The sequence below is a fragment of the Mustela putorius genome, unplaced genomic scaffold, assembly GCF_011764305.1.
Source record: "Mustela putorius furo isolate JIRA1106 unplaced genomic scaffold, ASM1176430v1.1 tig00003962_pilon_pilon_pilon, whole genome shotgun sequence".
Lineage (NCBI taxonomy): Eukaryota > Metazoa > Chordata > Mammalia > Carnivora > Mustelidae > Mustela > Mustela putorius.
Genome location: NW_025422106.1, coordinates 20,640,853 through 20,656,526, shown reverse-complemented (window position 1 = coordinate 20,656,526; position 15,674 = coordinate 20,640,853). Strand labels below are relative to the sequence as shown.

The window sequence follows — 15,674 nt, the reverse complement described above, 5'->3', positions numbered from 1 at the left end:
CAATTTGGGGGAACGAGAAGCAATAATGTTAAGTGAAGGGCTTCGTCTGGTTGATGCATTGTAAAAGCTCTCAATTCAACCTTCCCTCTCCATACAGCAGATGAGGAGAAACTGGGAAGACCCCAAACTTCTTGTTCCCCTGGCCTCCTGCCAAGTACTCCCTTTTGCCCTGGGAAGCCCTATGTCCAGACCGCACTGTGGGTGGTAAGAGAGGGAGGAAGTGGCCTAGAGCAGAGAGTTCTCTTCTCTGTGATGAGACCCAGAGGACAGGCCACCCAACTGCTATCTCCAGCTCTGTCCCTGCACATGGAAAACTTTGCACAGTGAAGATTTCCTAGGCAGGAACTAGGTCTTTTACCTCTTGATTTCCAGCAGCTAGCATAGTACCATGGCTCATAAAGGAGCACTCCATAAGTGTTCGAGGCTACAGAGCCTGTTAAACTTGGGAGGAGAGGCTTGGGTTCAGGTAAGGCCCCCATTCTGGTGAAAGGGGTGTATATGTGGAATGACCCAATCTCAGTGTGAGATGACGCTCTGGGTTAGAAGCTGTTTGAGGGGGCCTGCCCTTCATCTAACATTTACAAGCCTTCCAACCTTTCAATCCAGGTACCTGGGGTGGGGGGTGGGAGGTTGAACACTGAAGGCTATGCGGGCCCACAGGCTACCTGGCCAGCAGAATTCAGCACAAGTAGGATAGCCACGAATCTCCACAAACATTCAGTGTAGCTTTTAAACTCAGTCTTAAGTGATCTGGGTTGCTAGAAACGTTGTTGACATTTCTTTCAACCAACAACAGAAATTCTAAGATTTCTCAATGAAGTCATCTGTGGTGGAACAAGAGGAAGGAAACCTTCCCTCTCTTTCATGTACCAACTGGGGAAGCTGGGACGGGCTATGTATTAAGTAGAAACTAGCAAACCTGGAAAGCAAATGTCTACTGAACCAATGAGCGTGTAATTTCTTTCCTTCTTTAAAAAAACAAACACCCCCCCCATTTATTTATTTATTTTAAAGAGAGACAGAAAGGGAGGGACAGATATTCAAGCAGGCGTCCCAATGAGTTCAGAGCCCAATGCGAGGCTCAATATCACAACCCATGAGATTGTGGGCTGAACCAAAATCACAAGTTGGATGCTTAACTGACTGAGCCACCCAGGTGCCCCATGAGTGTATAATTTCCAAGAACAGAAGTGTATCCTGGGGGGCTGGAAAAAGGCCACAGGAGCTCACAGTGTGCACAAAAGGAAAGGGACATACCATTAGGAACAGACCTTGAACTGTGCTTGCTTCAACAGCACATATACTAAGAATACGAACAGAACCTGAACAATGATCAGAACTAAGCAATCTTTGGGCTTGTGTGTTGTGACAAGATCTGAAGTAAGAATACAATGGATACAATAAATATTTATTGGACAAAAAGCTATTACTGACAGTTTCTAAGGACCTTTACACAGATTCTATCTGTACACCACTAATTTAAGTTCTTGGAAGTTTAACATTACAAGGGTACTTCAACACCACTTAGCAGTCTTTGGCTCCATTTCACAGAGGAAGGACCACAGCTGGTCACTGATCTCTCAGCCTCAGTTCTGTCTTCGGGGAAAAGGGGCCTAAAGCCGTTTCCTCTTCCAATCTCCAGGATTGTTATGAAGACCAAGAGTAATCACGTAAAGCAACTGCTCAACTGTGCACACTTACAATCTACTTTCCACACTTCCCCAAACTCTGACATTTTAAGAATCTACATAAAATAACCTCCATTTGGCTTACATACAATAACATGTACACATATTCATAACATGTTATGTTTATGTATTTATGTGTATGGTTATTCATGTCCACATATACAGTCAAATCTGGAAACAGTCCCTATCTACAAAGAACGTCTCCCTGTATTAGCTGAGACAATCTACAGTAGGAATACTCTTGCCACCAACACACACCAGCACAAAAGATTTTCAATTAAAAGCACACACACTATTTTGCCATCTGAATTGTTTTCATTTTCAGAGGCAGAGCAAAGGGTGACGGAAAGGTGGGCAGTTTAAGGAGGGCTGGTGAGTGGTAGAGACCGGCAGAAACACACAGAAAATCTGAAAAAGGTGAGCAGAGGATGAAGACTGAAACTAAGATTCTGGAAAGGTAGCTGCCTAGCTCCCAATTTCAGTATCCTGTACCAACCTGTCTTTCTCTCATTTGATGTCCTGTGATCAGCTCCTCTTCTGACACAAACTGGCTTCTAGAAAGGCAATCCTTTCTGTTTTGGAGGTTACTGATCTAAATTACAGGTCTGCCTCAAGGGTGTGTGGAGCAAGGGGGACCATCAATTAGTACACTTGGGGAAGTTCAAGGCAGCGTGGTCCACTTCTGGGAAGACCTGGATTCTATTTACTCCTGATGGGGAAAAACCCAGCCTTGGGAGGGCCCAGATGGACTACAGAACGCAGACAGGCACTGGGTTCAGGAGAAGGAACTGAAAGACCAGTTCTTTTCAGTTGTCCTCTGACTCTCCTTTACTGCCTCTCTGGAAACTGACAGAGGTTGGGGCTCTGGCACGAACAGCATGTGGCCTTGGCTTGGCCCTCTGACTAACCAGAGCTGTAGACAAAGGGCCTGACAGGTGGACTGAGTCAGTGATAGGCAGCTGGGAGCTTGGAGTCTCCCAAAACCGGCTCCAGACTTTGATGATGAACTCTTGGGTTAAAGCTCTCCCAACTCGCCTTCCATTGCCCGCACCATGACATAAAGCTCGGCCAGGCCCACCACAGAGGCCACGATCAAGGCAGCTAGTACCCGCTGGGGAGAGAAAGAACCAGGCTTAGGGGATACAGGCCAGCATCCAGCTCTGCAGCCTCCAGGGCCTCTAGTAAAGATGGCGGGAGGCGGGGGGGGGGGGGGGAAGATTGGAGAGAGGGGGAAAACCCAGACCACAGGTTGGGGGAAGGGAAGAAGAGAGAATCTGGATTCTCTTGAGGTTATTATGTACTCCCATGAATGCTGGATAGTTCAAATGCTCCTCTTGTTTACTAAATAAATGCTTGTCTAATGCCTAACTTGTTCAAGGCACCTTCACATACATTCTCTCTCTCCCACCAACACTCCCACCTGGGACACCCTGCCTTGCCCAGTGCTTACTTACTGAGGCCATTTCTGTGAAGATGTACTGGCTTCCAAGGTAAGTACAGACGAAGGCAGCTGCCACCGTGACAATAAAGTTGAAGATGGTGATGACCAGAGCTTTCACTGACCTCACTTTGGGGAAGAACCCAGGGAAGAAACGTTTATGTCAGCATCCTCCACAAGGCCCTCTTGTCTCTGGAGTGCCTCCCCCCATCAACTGGGTCTCCTTCAAATGGCAAGCCTGAATAGCTCAGGCTTAAACCCAGAGCCCTGGGGTGGGAAGAAGTGCCATGACCAACCCGTCCCAGGCTTCAGCAGTGTGATTTCCCAGCACCTCTCACCTTGCTTTCCCAGTTCACTAAGAGTCCCACCATGTCTTGAATCCTGGGAAAAAGAAAACACAAATGATTCCAAATGGATGCAGCTCAGAGGCAGCCCAGAGAGTAACTATTTGTCAGTCTGGGCTCTGCTCTCTTTATTTCCCAACATATTAAGTCTGCCTTCTCCATGGATTCTGTTGTCAGAACCAGATGGATTTTTTCCTGAACTACAGATCAAGCATTTCAGAAAAAGGACATAGGTTCCCAGTACCCAGGGTGGGAGCATGCCACAGAACAATAGGAGTCCTATCAGAAGAAAGGCTCCAAGGCCTAACTCCACCTCTCCAACTTTTAAGAATCTGTCACCGTCTGAGCCCAGAGTCTCAGTAAATGAGCTGGGAATTGTATTAGGTTTGTATGCCACAATACAAACAATTACAGAGCTTCTGCGGACCCTGACTAGTATAAAAACCAAGCTTCCACGATGTTTTTTTTTTCCCCTCTGTACTTCTTCCCAGCACAGAGGTCTGCTTTCAGAAGCTACTCAGTCCTTGTATTGAGGAGCAAGCCCTTACCTTACAGGTGACGTTGTATGTGATCCGCTTATATTCCTCATTGGCCAGCTGTATCTTAATCTTCTCCAAACGGGCAACTAGCTCTGGGTTCTGAGGCAGAAAAATCAAATGAGAAGGATATCCCCAGCTTACTAGAAAGCCATGTTACAATCATTGGTTTCAGGAGGCAAAGCACTCCTAAGGGTGCTAAGAGACCCATGTACTAGTTATGCCTCCACTGCTTTGGAAACTGTTTTTTGTTTGTTTGTTTGTTTGTTTGTTTTTTGCAGATCTGTTTTCCAAGCTGTCAAGCAGGGAGGACAATATCTGGTTCCCCCATCCCAGCTCTCAAGGATTTAAAAGACAAATTTTTGAGCTTAGAGGTTGATTCATAAATCTGAATGTATCGTAAGTCCAATTCAGCCAACACCACTTCCACAAATAAATCAGTTACATACCCTGGGAGGCTTCACCACCTCTGGGAGATAGATTTCACTGCCTTCTAGGAGCTCATGAAGGTATAGTGTGGAACCTGGGAAGAAAAGATTTTTACAAACATAATGATGCATAGAATTGAGATTGAAGGATTAAGATCAGAAAAGGGTCTGGCCAGGGGCGTCTGGGTGGCTCAGTGGGTTAAAGCCTCTGCCTTCGGCTCAGGTCATGATCCCAGGGTCCTGGGATCGAGCCCCACATCGGGCTCTCTGCTTGGCGGGGAGCCTGCTTCCTCCTCTCTCTCTGCCTGCCTCTCTGCCTGCTTGTGATCTCTGTCAAATAAATAAATAAAATCTTTAAAAAAAAAGAAAAGGGTTTGGCCCTTCTATTTTTTAATACCAAAATAAAACATGGCCACCCCTATTTCAATTCATCTCCAAGATCATTTTCAATTGAGAAGAATCGAGGACAATTCCACACAAATATCTCCTGGTATGCATACCTAAGTGTCAGCTCTCAGTTATTTCGCCAAAGTCACAGCTAACAATAAGCCACTTATATTTGCGTTCAGATTAAGTCACGCTGTAGCCACAATACAACTGCCCTAAATAGGTTTAAGTCACGGTGATGTTAAATACTTAGAAAATGTGTACTAGATGATATATAAGGTACTTTTTATTTTTATTTCTTAAAGATTTTATTTATTTGACAGAGAGAGGAATTACAAGTAGGAAGAGAGGCAGGAATAGAGAGAGGGGGAAAAAGGCTCCCTGCTGAGCAAAGAGCCCCATGCGGGGCTCGATCCCAGGACCCTGAGATCATGACCTGAGCTGAAGGCAGCGGCTCAACACACTAAGTCACCCAGGTGCCCCAAAAAGGTATTTTTTAGTTCTAATAGTTCTAGCAGTTGAGCAGTCTACCCTTTGTACTTCTGGGTAGACTGTGTTAATTCTGACAAAAGACCTTTCAGGCCAGTTTGTCCTAGTCCCTCCCCTCACAGTGAGGGGAACTGAGACCCAAGGAAGAGAAACGACTTCTCCAAGGGGAGTTTGCTGCAGAGCTAGGACTAGAACTCAGCTGCTACTCCCAGTTCAGATCTTTCAACATAGCTTTCCATCGTTCTATGTTGGGGGGTGGGGGGTGGAGAAAGACGCTATCAGATGAAAAGAAATCCAAATACCCAAACAGGACAAGCTCACTATCCTAAGTTGGTTTCCAGTGTAGCTTAAAAGGAAAAAATTGAACTTGTGTGCGGTGTACTGGGTTAGAACTGGACTTCCTCAAAGGTCAGGAGGCCCTAAGGGGGGCTGGTATTGAAGAAGAGACTCTCAAGAGAGTAGAAACTGCACACGTAAAATTTGCCACCCACAAGAAATCCTCATGGAAGCTGTTTAAGGGAGCGGGTTGTCCTACGGTTTATGAGGTGACTCTTGGGTTAGCTAGATGACTGTTCCGCGGGTGAAGAGTGATGGATTTTTTTTCCCCCTCTCATAACAAAAAAGAGTCAAGAAGGAAAAGACTCTGGAAAAAGGGGGGCGAGTCCGGGCTGGAGACTGCAGCTCACCACTCTCTCTCAGATACTGATGCAGATCTCGGATCAGTCGGAAGGAAACCAGGCGCGCGGGGCCACTGGAAAAATCACCGTCCTTGTGTTTCTTCCCTAGCGCAGCTTCAAGTTCTGCCCGCAGCTTCCGGGGCAGCTGCTCTGGCTCCAGCTCCCCACCGGGGCCCAAAGCGCGAACCAGTCGCTCACCCGCCAGCAAGCAAGACGCCATGTCTGGCTGACCTCGGGTCAGGTGACCGGGAGCAGGGACTTCCGCTCATCGCTCACCGGAAGGAGCATGGAGGTTGCGGGGCGGGATGAGGCGGGGCAGAGGGCCAAGGGGGCGGGGACGCGGCGCGGGGCAGTGTGGGGCGGGGGCAGAACGCCTCCGGCCGCGGGTTGGGCCCAGTGTCAGCAGCCGAGCAGGCGCTCGGGCGGGACATGGCGGGCTGTGTGGCCCGGCGAGCCCTGGCGGTGGGCAGCCGCTGGTGGTCCCGCTCGCTAACCGGGGCCCGAGGGCCGAGGCCGCTCTGTTCGGCAGGTGGAGCTGGGGCCTTCCCACCAGCGGCGACCACGACGACGCGGAGGCACCTCTCGTCCCGGTGAGGGACGGAGCGCGGGGCCCGTACGTGGAGCCCAGGGAGCGTGTTTCGGCCAGGCAGGAGGCCGGACCGGCCGAGGGTGATTGAAGTTCGACCCGGGAGAGGGTCCCGGCCGGGAGCCGACCTGCCCTGCCTGGGATGTGTGCCAGGAGCAGAGAAGGGAGCGCGGTCCAGAGCCCTGGGTTACGCAGTACTGGCTCTGAGGGGGAGTAGTAACCCTCTCGGAGCGAATTTTACCTTCCCAAGTGGAGATCTCGAGCGCTGTTGTTACAGCAGCTTTTTAATTAAACCCCAGGGCTCCTGACTTGAACCCTCAGCCCCGGATTGGGACAAAGCCTCCCTCAGAAGGATGCTCGAAGTGGGAAACCGGACTCTTGAGAATGAGCCCTGCGTGGGTTCCGGGTTTTGGCGTGACCTTGGGGAGATTGGTTCTTTCTCTGTGACTTGGCAAGGGGGCTTGAGGCCATGGGGAATGGTGTGAGCATTGTCTCTAGCGATGGGGCAGGCAGGTCAGTTTGGGGCTGGAGGATCAAGTGAGAGGAAGCATAAGGTTCACATCCCCAAAACGTTAAGAATAGTAGGTCTTTGAAGGACTCCTAGAAAAAGCAGCCCTGTCCAGAGAGACCAGAGAGAGCTGACTTTTTGGTGGCTGAAATCAGACACTGGTATTGGGGAGAGATGATAAATATTTGCAGTGTAAGACCCCTGTGAAATGTGATGTGAGTCTGAACAAAAACTAGATTGAGAGACTACTAGGTGCAATGCAGTGAGTGTGGTAGGACATCTGGAGATGATGGCTAAACTGTTCAAGGGTAGGGTAAAGGCTGAAGTTTTGCGGGGAGGGTAGACAGAGCTGGAATTATAAAACAAATGTTTCACGCACTGGGCTCTGAGGGGGAACGCAGCTAATCAGACACAGGCATTGCTCTCAGGGAACCTAAAGTCTCTAGTGGAGATAAGAGCTGGGCACAAACAACAGAAATGCAAGGTGGGAAAGGCGGTTAAAATGCTGTGGGAGAGGCGCGCCTGGGTAGCTCAGTGGGTTAAAGCCTCTGCCTTTGGCTCAGGTCATGATCCCAGGGTCCTGGGATCGAGCCCCACATCAGGTTCTCTGCTCAGCAGGGAGCCTGCTTCCCAACCCCCCTCTGCCTGCCTCTCTACCTACTTGTGATCTCTCTGTCAAATAAATAAATAAAATCTTTAAAAAAAATTGCTGTGGGAGGACAGGAGGATGGGTCAGGGAAGAAACAGAGGCAAGGGGTATAAATAAGCAGGGTGCAAGGGCATGATATGAGGAATGCTGAGACTGAAGAGAGGAGGAAGAGATCTGGGAGCAGTCAGACCTAACAGAAACTGAGGCAGGGCCTGTGGCTGGATCTCCAAGGATGAAAGGCAGAATCTGGAGTGGTGGTTTGGGAGGACCCTTATCTGCTTCACTGCCACCCCCCTCACTGCTTTGACCCTTCTCTGCTCTCACTGCCTGCCCCCCCAGTGTCCTAGAAGCTTATTCTGATGGTGTAGGTACCTTTCCTTCTCAGCTTTTCTTTTCAGTTGCTTGTTCTTTTCTTTCCTAACCAGGAACCGACCAGAGGGCAAAGTTTTGGAGACGGTTGGTGTATTTGAGGTGCCAAAACAGAATGGAAAATACGAGACTGGACAGGTGAGTGCTGGGCTGGGTCATCTTATATTTGTTTTCAAGGTGTGTCCTGCTTCTGAAAGTGTTAGTTTTGGTCCTAGACCCGAATGTTACAGTTTTCTGCCTTGGTGTTTTGTGCCAGAGCAGAATCACAAACTTGTTAAGATACGGTTTCTGTTTTCCTGGTTGTGAATCCTTTTCATGTGTCAGTGGGTTCCCTTTCCAAGTTAGTGTGGACAGAGATAATTTGGACCAAAGTGGGGAGAGGGCCAGGTTGCTGAAGAGTCCTATAAGTTTCTGGAAGGTAGGAAGCCAGTGGAGGGAGCTTTCAGAAAAGGAAACCTTTGGGGCCATCTGGGAGGCTCAGAAGTTTCAGTGGCTGACTCTTGGTTTGGGCTCAGGTCATGATCCCAGGGTCCTGGGATAGAGCCCTGCATCTGGCTACCTGTTGGGTGAGAAGCCTGCTTAGGATTCTCTCTCTCCCTTTCCCTTTCTCTCCCCTTCCTCTCTTGCTAAAGAGAAAACAAGAGAGAGAGAGAGAGAAAGAAAAAAAGAAAGAAAAGCAAACCTTTGATACTTTGTCATGGTTGAACTGATTGCAGTGTAATATAAGTTGTGGGTGCAGAGTTTTTGTATCAGTTTTGTGCCAGATGCACTGATAGTTTTAGGCACCTTGTAAGTAAGGACTTTTTGTTTATTCGACTTCCCACTCCCCTTTTCTTGCCATCCTGCAATAGACCTGATGTTGTGTGTTGGACCTGAATCAAAAAGCAATGCCTGGGGGCGCCTGGGTGGCTCAGTGGGTTAAGCCGCTGCCTTGGGCTCAGGTCACGATCTCAGGGTCCTGGGATCAAGTCCCATATCGGGCTCTCTGCTCAGCAGGAAGCCTGCTTCCCTCTCTCTCTCTCTCTCTGCCTGCCTCTCTCTCCATCTACTTGTGATCTCTGTCAAATAAATAAATAAAATTAAAAAAAAAAAAAAAAAGCAATGCCTGGGGCACCTGGGTGGCTCAGTGGGTTAAAGCCTCTGCCTTCGGCTTAGGTCGTGATCTCAGGGTCCTGGGATCAAGTCCCAAATCGGGCTCTCTGCTCAGCGGGGAGCCTGCTTCCCCCTCTCTCTCTGCCTGCCTCTCTGCCTACTTGTGATCTCTTTCTGTCAAATAAATAAAATCTTAAAAAAAAAAAAAAGGAAAGAAAAAAAGCAATGCCTTCGTAGAGTTGGTAGTCTAGAAAGGAATTATGGGGTCAGTGGTTATACACTGTGCTGAGTTGAGGGGAGATCAGGGAAGTCTTGCTAGAGCTTTAGGCTATCATCTAAGGGATCAGCAGAAGTCAGCCCAGTGAAGGGGGGACAAGAGTATTCTGAAGCTGGTGGGGGTGGATCATGGAGTTCAAGGGAAAGATCGGCAGGACCTTGTGCTGCGGTTGCCAGCTACCTGTGCTGCTTAGTGGTCTGACTTGTGGGGGGCGCCTGAGTGGCTCAGTGGGTTAAAGCCTCTGCTTTCGGCTCAGGTCATGATCCCAGGGTCCTGGGATTGAGCCCCGCATTGGGCTATCTGCTAGGCAGGCAGCCTGCTTCCCCCACTCTCTCTGTCTGCCTCTCTGCCTACTTGTGATCTCTGTTAAATAAATAAATAAAATCTTAAAAAAAGAAAAGAAAAAAAAGACTTGTGGATCACATACTCACTGAGGCTCTCTTTCCTCCTAGCTCTTCCTTCATAGTGTTTTTGGCTACCGAGGTGTTGTCCTGTTTCCCTGGCAGGCCAGACTGTATGACCGGGATGTGGCTTCTACAGCTCCAGAAAAGTAAGTACCCCTGTCACTGTGCCTCAGGGTCCCCTCAGGAGGAGGCCTGACTCATGGCTGATGTACATAATTGGGGTCCCAGGGGAGAACTGAACATCCTCCTGGGCCATTGGAACAGTTCCAGAGTACTTCCTGGACACCATGGAGACAAAAGTGCTGAGTGCCAGGGACAGTCTGAAGCCAGAGGGTCCCTTTAGGCCTCCTCAGGATGCCTTCCCAAGCTGTTCTCTATTTGCATTATAAGTAGCCCAGAAGGCATTGAGGGACTAATTTCCTTCATTTTCTGATGTTCAGTTAGAATCTGTCTTTCCGTCTCTTATCATTAGAGTACATTAAAAAAGAAAAGGCCTAGTTCCATTAAATAATCACAGACCACCCCAGGGATGTGAGAAGAGTGGGGGTACTCAGGGCTTCAGGATAGAACCAGCAATTTGATTTTCACAGCGTGGTCCCCTCCTTCCAAGAAGCAGCCAGAGACTAAGACAAATAGAGACTCTCTGCCATGGGTCCTCCACATTCTGACTGGGGAGGGGCTGGGCCTGGATGTTGCTGAGCAGGTACCCAGCTGACGCCAAAAACCCCTTCAGATCAGGCACTAGCTAGTCCATTTAGGTAAGGAGGTGGTAGGGAGCTAGGGCAGGCACCACTTCTGTTTCTCTTGGGGTGATCTTGGGCTTCTTCCCCTACCCTCTAGAGCAGAGAATCCTGCAGGCCATGGCTCTAAGGAGGTGAAAGGCAAAACTCACACTTACTATCAGGTGCTGATTGATGCCCGAGACTGTCCACATATAGTAAGTAAGCAAGGTGGCTGGGCCTGGGGTTTCTCTCCCTGGGAAAGGCCTAAACCTGGTGGAGACAGAGGGAGGGAGAAGGGTCAAAGAGAGCCCAGATCAGTACTGGGCCCCAAGTTCTCAGGACTGGATTGTGACTAAGAAAGTCTGACTCGCTTCTTTCCTTAGTCTCAGAGATCTCAGACAGAAGCTGTGACTTTCTTGGCTAACCATGATGATAGCCGGGCCCTCTATGCCATCCCAGGTGAGTAGTGAACATGTATCTGAGTATGCCTGTTGGTGAGAGGCCTAGTGTGTCTTAGTGAGAAGACTCTGATGCCTTTCCGATGTCCTTTAATCTGCTAGGAGGGATTATAGAAGCTGAGAGCAGTGGTGCCAATCTTGTCCCACTTGGAGACAAGGCCAGCATTGTGTTTCTTCTCAGTCTTGTTCCTCTCTTTTCCTGTGTGAGTTTCACTGTTTCTTTTTCCTCTCTGTGCCAGGCCTGGACTATGTCAGCCATGAAGACATCCTCCCCTATACCTCCACAGATCAGGTTCCCATCCAGCATGAGCTGTTTGAAAGATTTCTTCTGTATGACCAGACAAAATGTGAGCTATCTCAAGAAGGGAAGCTGGAATGGGAGGGCCCTTCTTCAAAGACGGCATCACACAAGTAGCTTCAAAACTGTATATCCACAACCTTATTTAGCCTCCCATTAGATCTGTCAGGCGGATGGCTGTTGTCTCTTCCTAATAGATATGGAACCTGAGGCTCAAGGATGAGAAGAAGGGACTCAAGGTTGCTAGTGAGTCACAAGGTCAGGGTTACAGTAGGGTCTGAAGATCTGGGCTCCTCACTCCCAGCCCGTTTCTCTTCCCAGGATGTCCCATAATGCCTCAGGGCTTATTCTTGGTGGCCTTGTGCCTTCTTCCAGACTGTGCTTTTGCTTCCAGTTTGGGTACCTTATTTCCCTGGGCCCTCACTTGGAAGAGTTTTCCCCAAGAGGGGCAGTTGGAGAACACCCTGGACTCTGGCCTGGAACTAACTCATCTTCTCTGCCCCAGCACCCCCTTTTGTGGCCCGGGAGACGCTCCGGGCCTGGCAAGAGAAGAATCACCCCTGGCTGGAGCTCTCTGATGTCCACCGGGAAACAACTGAGAACATCCGTGTCACCGTCATCCCCTTCTACATGGGCATGAGGGTGTGTATCTGGCCTGGGTGCCTTCCCTCATGGTGGGCCCCCAGATTTTCTCTGGTATCCCCAGTGTGACTTTGGAGTGGGTTCCACATTTAAACCATGTGCCTAGTGGTTCTGCTTCCAATTGCCGGACATACTGGGCAGACTCTCGGGATCTAGAGCAGCAAGACCCTCAAGTTCTGGGACAGAGTCCTCCAGGCTGACTCTTTCTTCTTTCTGGTTCAAAGTCTTCCTGTTCATGAAGAACATACACGTACTTGTTTAAATCAGTACAGGCTGATGTTCACACTCGGTAAGCGTTAGTCAGATGTTTGTTGAGCTCTTTCTTGCCTGGCTGTGAGCCTCTAGTAAACATGAAACCCCGTCCCTGCCTTTCAGGAGGCCATGGTAGTGGGAGAGGTTAGCACAGAACCCATCAAGTGTTGTCACAGTGTTGGGCTGTGGAAGGGCCGAGGAGGGCCATGGCCTGGGACAGCCATGATTGCAGGGGTGGGGGGCAGCAGCTGGCTAGAAGACTGGTGAGAAGGGGAAGGGCCCTGTGGCTGACGTCCATTGGCACCCAGCTCTGTTGGTGATCAAGGAGGAGGAAGGAGGCCAGGGACCAGGCCAGGGGAGGCTGCCTCCTTTGGGGCTTGTTGGCTGTAGTCCAGTCACCATCCCACAGACATTCACAGCATTGTTTTGTCTCTGCAACCTTCTTGGAATATACCTCCTCAGTTGGAGAGCTCTTGATTGGAACAGACTTGGTCCTGCCGTCTGGGACTCAAATTCTTTTTTTTCCCCCCCCAGGAAGCCCAGAATTCCCATGTCTACTGGGTGAGTGTGAACCTGGGTAGATGGGCTGGGAGGGGGACAGTTTGGCTCTGGTGGGAGGGGTCTGTGTACTGCAGATATCCATTTTGGTTGTCTTTTGCTTTCGTAGAATTCCAGGTAGGCTAGCGCAGGTAGGTCTGTTCTTTGTCAGCTGTGAACTCTGTCCTCTGCCCTCCACAGTGGCGCTACTGTATCCGCTTAGAGAACCTTGACAGTGACGTGGTGCAGCTCCGGGAGCGACACTGGAGGATATTCAGTTTATCTGGCACCTTGGAGACAGTGCGAGGCCGAGGCGTGGTGGGAAGGGTGAGCGTCATCAGGCCAGTAATGCGGCTTCTGGTCCTTCCCGGCAGGCCTGGGGACTCAGTGCCTGCTCTCCTCTCCTCTGTGGCTGGGGACAGAGGCTCATTGTGGGATGCCTTGGGCTGCTTTAGGTGACACCTTACAACAACCCCATGAGATGGTTTCTTACAGCCTGAGTCACAGCTGAAGAGAGAGGTTGCGAAGTGAGTAACTGGCCCCTGGTCCTGTGCTTGGTAATGGCAGGACCTGGATTTGAATCCAGGGGAGTCCAACATCAGAGCTTTTGTGCCGTTCTGTGTGGGGTTCCTCCCCCTAACTGGCCCCAGCCTCTGCTTCTGGTTGTCTTTCCTCTGCCCTTTTTTTTTTTTTTTTAAAGATTTTTTTTTATTTGACAGAGGGAGAGAGATCATAAGTAGGCAGAGAGGCAGGCAGAGAGAGAGGGGGGAAGCAGGCTCCCTGCCGAGCAGAGAGCCCGATGCAGGGCTCGATCCCAGGACCCTGAGATCATGGCCTGGGCTTAAGGCAGAGGCTTAACCCACTGAGCCACCCAGGCACCCCTCCTCTGCCTCTTAATACACCTGCCTTTGCTGGTCCACGAAGAGATTGGATTTTGCAAATCCTGTACTACCCCACCATGTCTCCTGAGAAATGAAGCCCTGAGAAATGGCCAGTGACCACATTTAACGTATATTTCTCCCCATGAGCAGGGACTTGGGATGCAGGGTGGGATGCTGAGTGAGACCAGGGCTTTGGAGTGAGATAGTCTGGCTCTGAATGCCAGCTGTTTGTGGTTTATTCCCCACATTGGGCCAGTTTAACAAAAAAATCTGTTTCTTCCTGTTGAATGGGAGTCACACCTATTACCTCGTAATTCCCGGGAGGTTTAAGTTAGCCAAGGTTTGCAGAGCACCACCACAGCGCCTGGCACACATGCACTTAGTGAATGGACTCTGGAAGGGCTGTTTACAGAGGAGGTTCTCTGCCTAGCATCTTTGCCCAGTGGCCTCAGATGTTAAGTCTGAGGTTCTCTTTCCCAGAATCAGAATGCAAGACCCAGGTCAGTGGCTGGTTTTGGGGATGGGGGGTGAGTACTGGCAGGCAGTCATCATTGGGGGCCAGAAGGGGCACCCTCCTAATGAACTGGCAGTCGACATGTGACCCCAGGGTATGAGGAGCTGGCCTGGCCTTACCAATTTTCCCTGAACCCTTATAGGAACCTGTGTTATCGAAGGAGCAGCCTGCGTTCCAGTACAGCAGCCACGTCTCCTTGCAAGCTTCCAGCGGGCACATGTGGTGAGTGGGTGAGCACATGCTGGGAGACGGGGCGCCCCAACTCCGCAGACACAGCCGCAGCTCAGAAACTTGGGAGCTCAGACTTTGCTGTTAATTCTGGGCTGGCTTCCATCTCGAGATGGGGTTTTTCTGCTATTCATTGTTGTGGGAGACTTGTTGGATTTTTTTCTGTTTTCTAGTTCCTGTGATTTCATGGACTGAGGACTTAGCCTGAGAGGTTTGGTGGTTTGGTGTGGCACTGAGTTGCCCATGTAGTTGGTTTTCCCCTAGTGGTTCACTCCTTAACCTGAAAGTATGGTTGGGTAGCTTACGAGTGTGCATCTAAGGGCCAGAATCAGGGCAGCTGTGTTTCTTTTCTTGTAGGGTCAGGAAGGGCTCACAGGTTTGTAGACCAGTGTTATCTTGACGTGAACCAGGCTGAGGGGAGCTCATCCTGCTGTGTTCAGTCCTGGAGCCAAGGGCCTAGGGCTCTCGTGATCCTCAGTAGGGCCTCTGCTGTCACTCCCTCTAACCTACCTTCTCTCTGACCTGCAGGGGCACGTTCCGCTTCGAGAGGCCTGATGGCTCCCACTTTGATGTCCGGATCCCTCCCTTCTCTCTGGAAAGCAATAAAGATGAGAAGACACCACCATCAGGCCTTCACTGGTAGGCCAGCTGAGGCCTGAGTACCTAGGCCTGGCCTCTGAAGAACAGCTCTTCTCCCATAATTGCTGCAGAACTCTCTCTCCACCATGGGCCACAGTGGGTCTCTTTTATCGTTTGCACCGTTTGGTTGTGGGGGTTCTTTTTCTGCGGGTGGGTATAATCGTTTTCTCCAGAAGACCTGTGTAGGACTCTTCCGAGGCTGGCCTCCCCCGTTAAGCCCTGGCTACACTGTGTTCCAGTAAACCTTTCCACCAGGAATTCTGTGTTCAGCTGCCACAGGCCTGGGTTTCCTGGCCTGTCCCACAAGTTGTTTGGAATATGAGGTTTGGTCAATAAACCAGTGCACACTTGGCCACCCTCGCCATTTCTGCCCCCGGGTTCTCAGGCTCCCTCATTGACACTGAGTGGGGCCCTTGGTTGCTGTCCTTGCCTTCCAGGAAACTGCCCCATCTGTTAAGAGTGTATGCTTCTCCCCTGAGGCTCGGACTTGGCTGAACATCTCCCAGGGTCATGGTGCCTCTCAGCCAGTGAGGTGAGGGCTAGATTGGACTCTTGTTTTCTTTACCCTCTGCCAAATGCTGAGCAGGAGGCCACCATCAGGCTCGGAGTTCTCCGCACTGGTCAGCCGTTG

At 50.2% G+C, this 15,674-nt stretch overlaps 2 protein-coding genes across 3 annotated transcripts; one reads left to right on the top strand and one right to left on the bottom strand.

The window, feature by feature from the left end:
- Positions 1–1,387: 1,387 nt before the first annotated feature.
- On the bottom strand, positions 1,388–6,247 carry TMEM199 (transmembrane protein 199). Its single transcript, XM_004747013.3, has 6 exons — positions 5,997–6,247; positions 4,456–4,529; positions 4,019–4,108; positions 3,465–3,507; positions 3,143–3,255; positions 1,388–2,799 (listed from the first exon to the last, which is right to left on the bottom strand). Exons 1-6 carry the CDS (start codon positions 6,205–6,207, stop codon positions 2,704–2,706), a joined length of 627 nt encoding a protein of 208 aa, XP_004747070.1. The 5' UTR covers positions 6,208–6,247; the 3' UTR covers positions 1,388–2,703.
- Positions 6,248–6,329: 82 nt separating this feature from the next.
- Positions 6,330–15,395, top strand: POLDIP2 (DNA polymerase delta interacting protein 2). Of its 2 annotated transcripts, none has more exons than XM_004747014.3 (11): positions 6,330–6,577; positions 8,156–8,237; positions 9,921–10,018; positions 10,713–10,809; positions 10,978–11,053; positions 11,292–11,399; positions 11,856–11,992; positions 12,779–12,805; positions 12,983–13,108; positions 14,319–14,398; positions 14,933–15,395. In XM_004747014.3, exons 1-11 carry the CDS (start codon positions 6,417–6,419, stop codon positions 15,045–15,047), a joined length of 1,107 nt encoding a protein of 368 aa, XP_004747071.1. In that variant the 5' UTR covers positions 6,330–6,416; the 3' UTR covers positions 15,048–15,395. The 2 variants fall into 2 exon arrangements, with proteins under 2 accessions (XP_004747071.1, XP_004747072.1); XM_004747015.3 differs by having other exon boundaries at positions 14,319–14,406; positions 14,933–15,064.
- Positions 15,396–15,674: the final 279 nt, after the last annotated feature.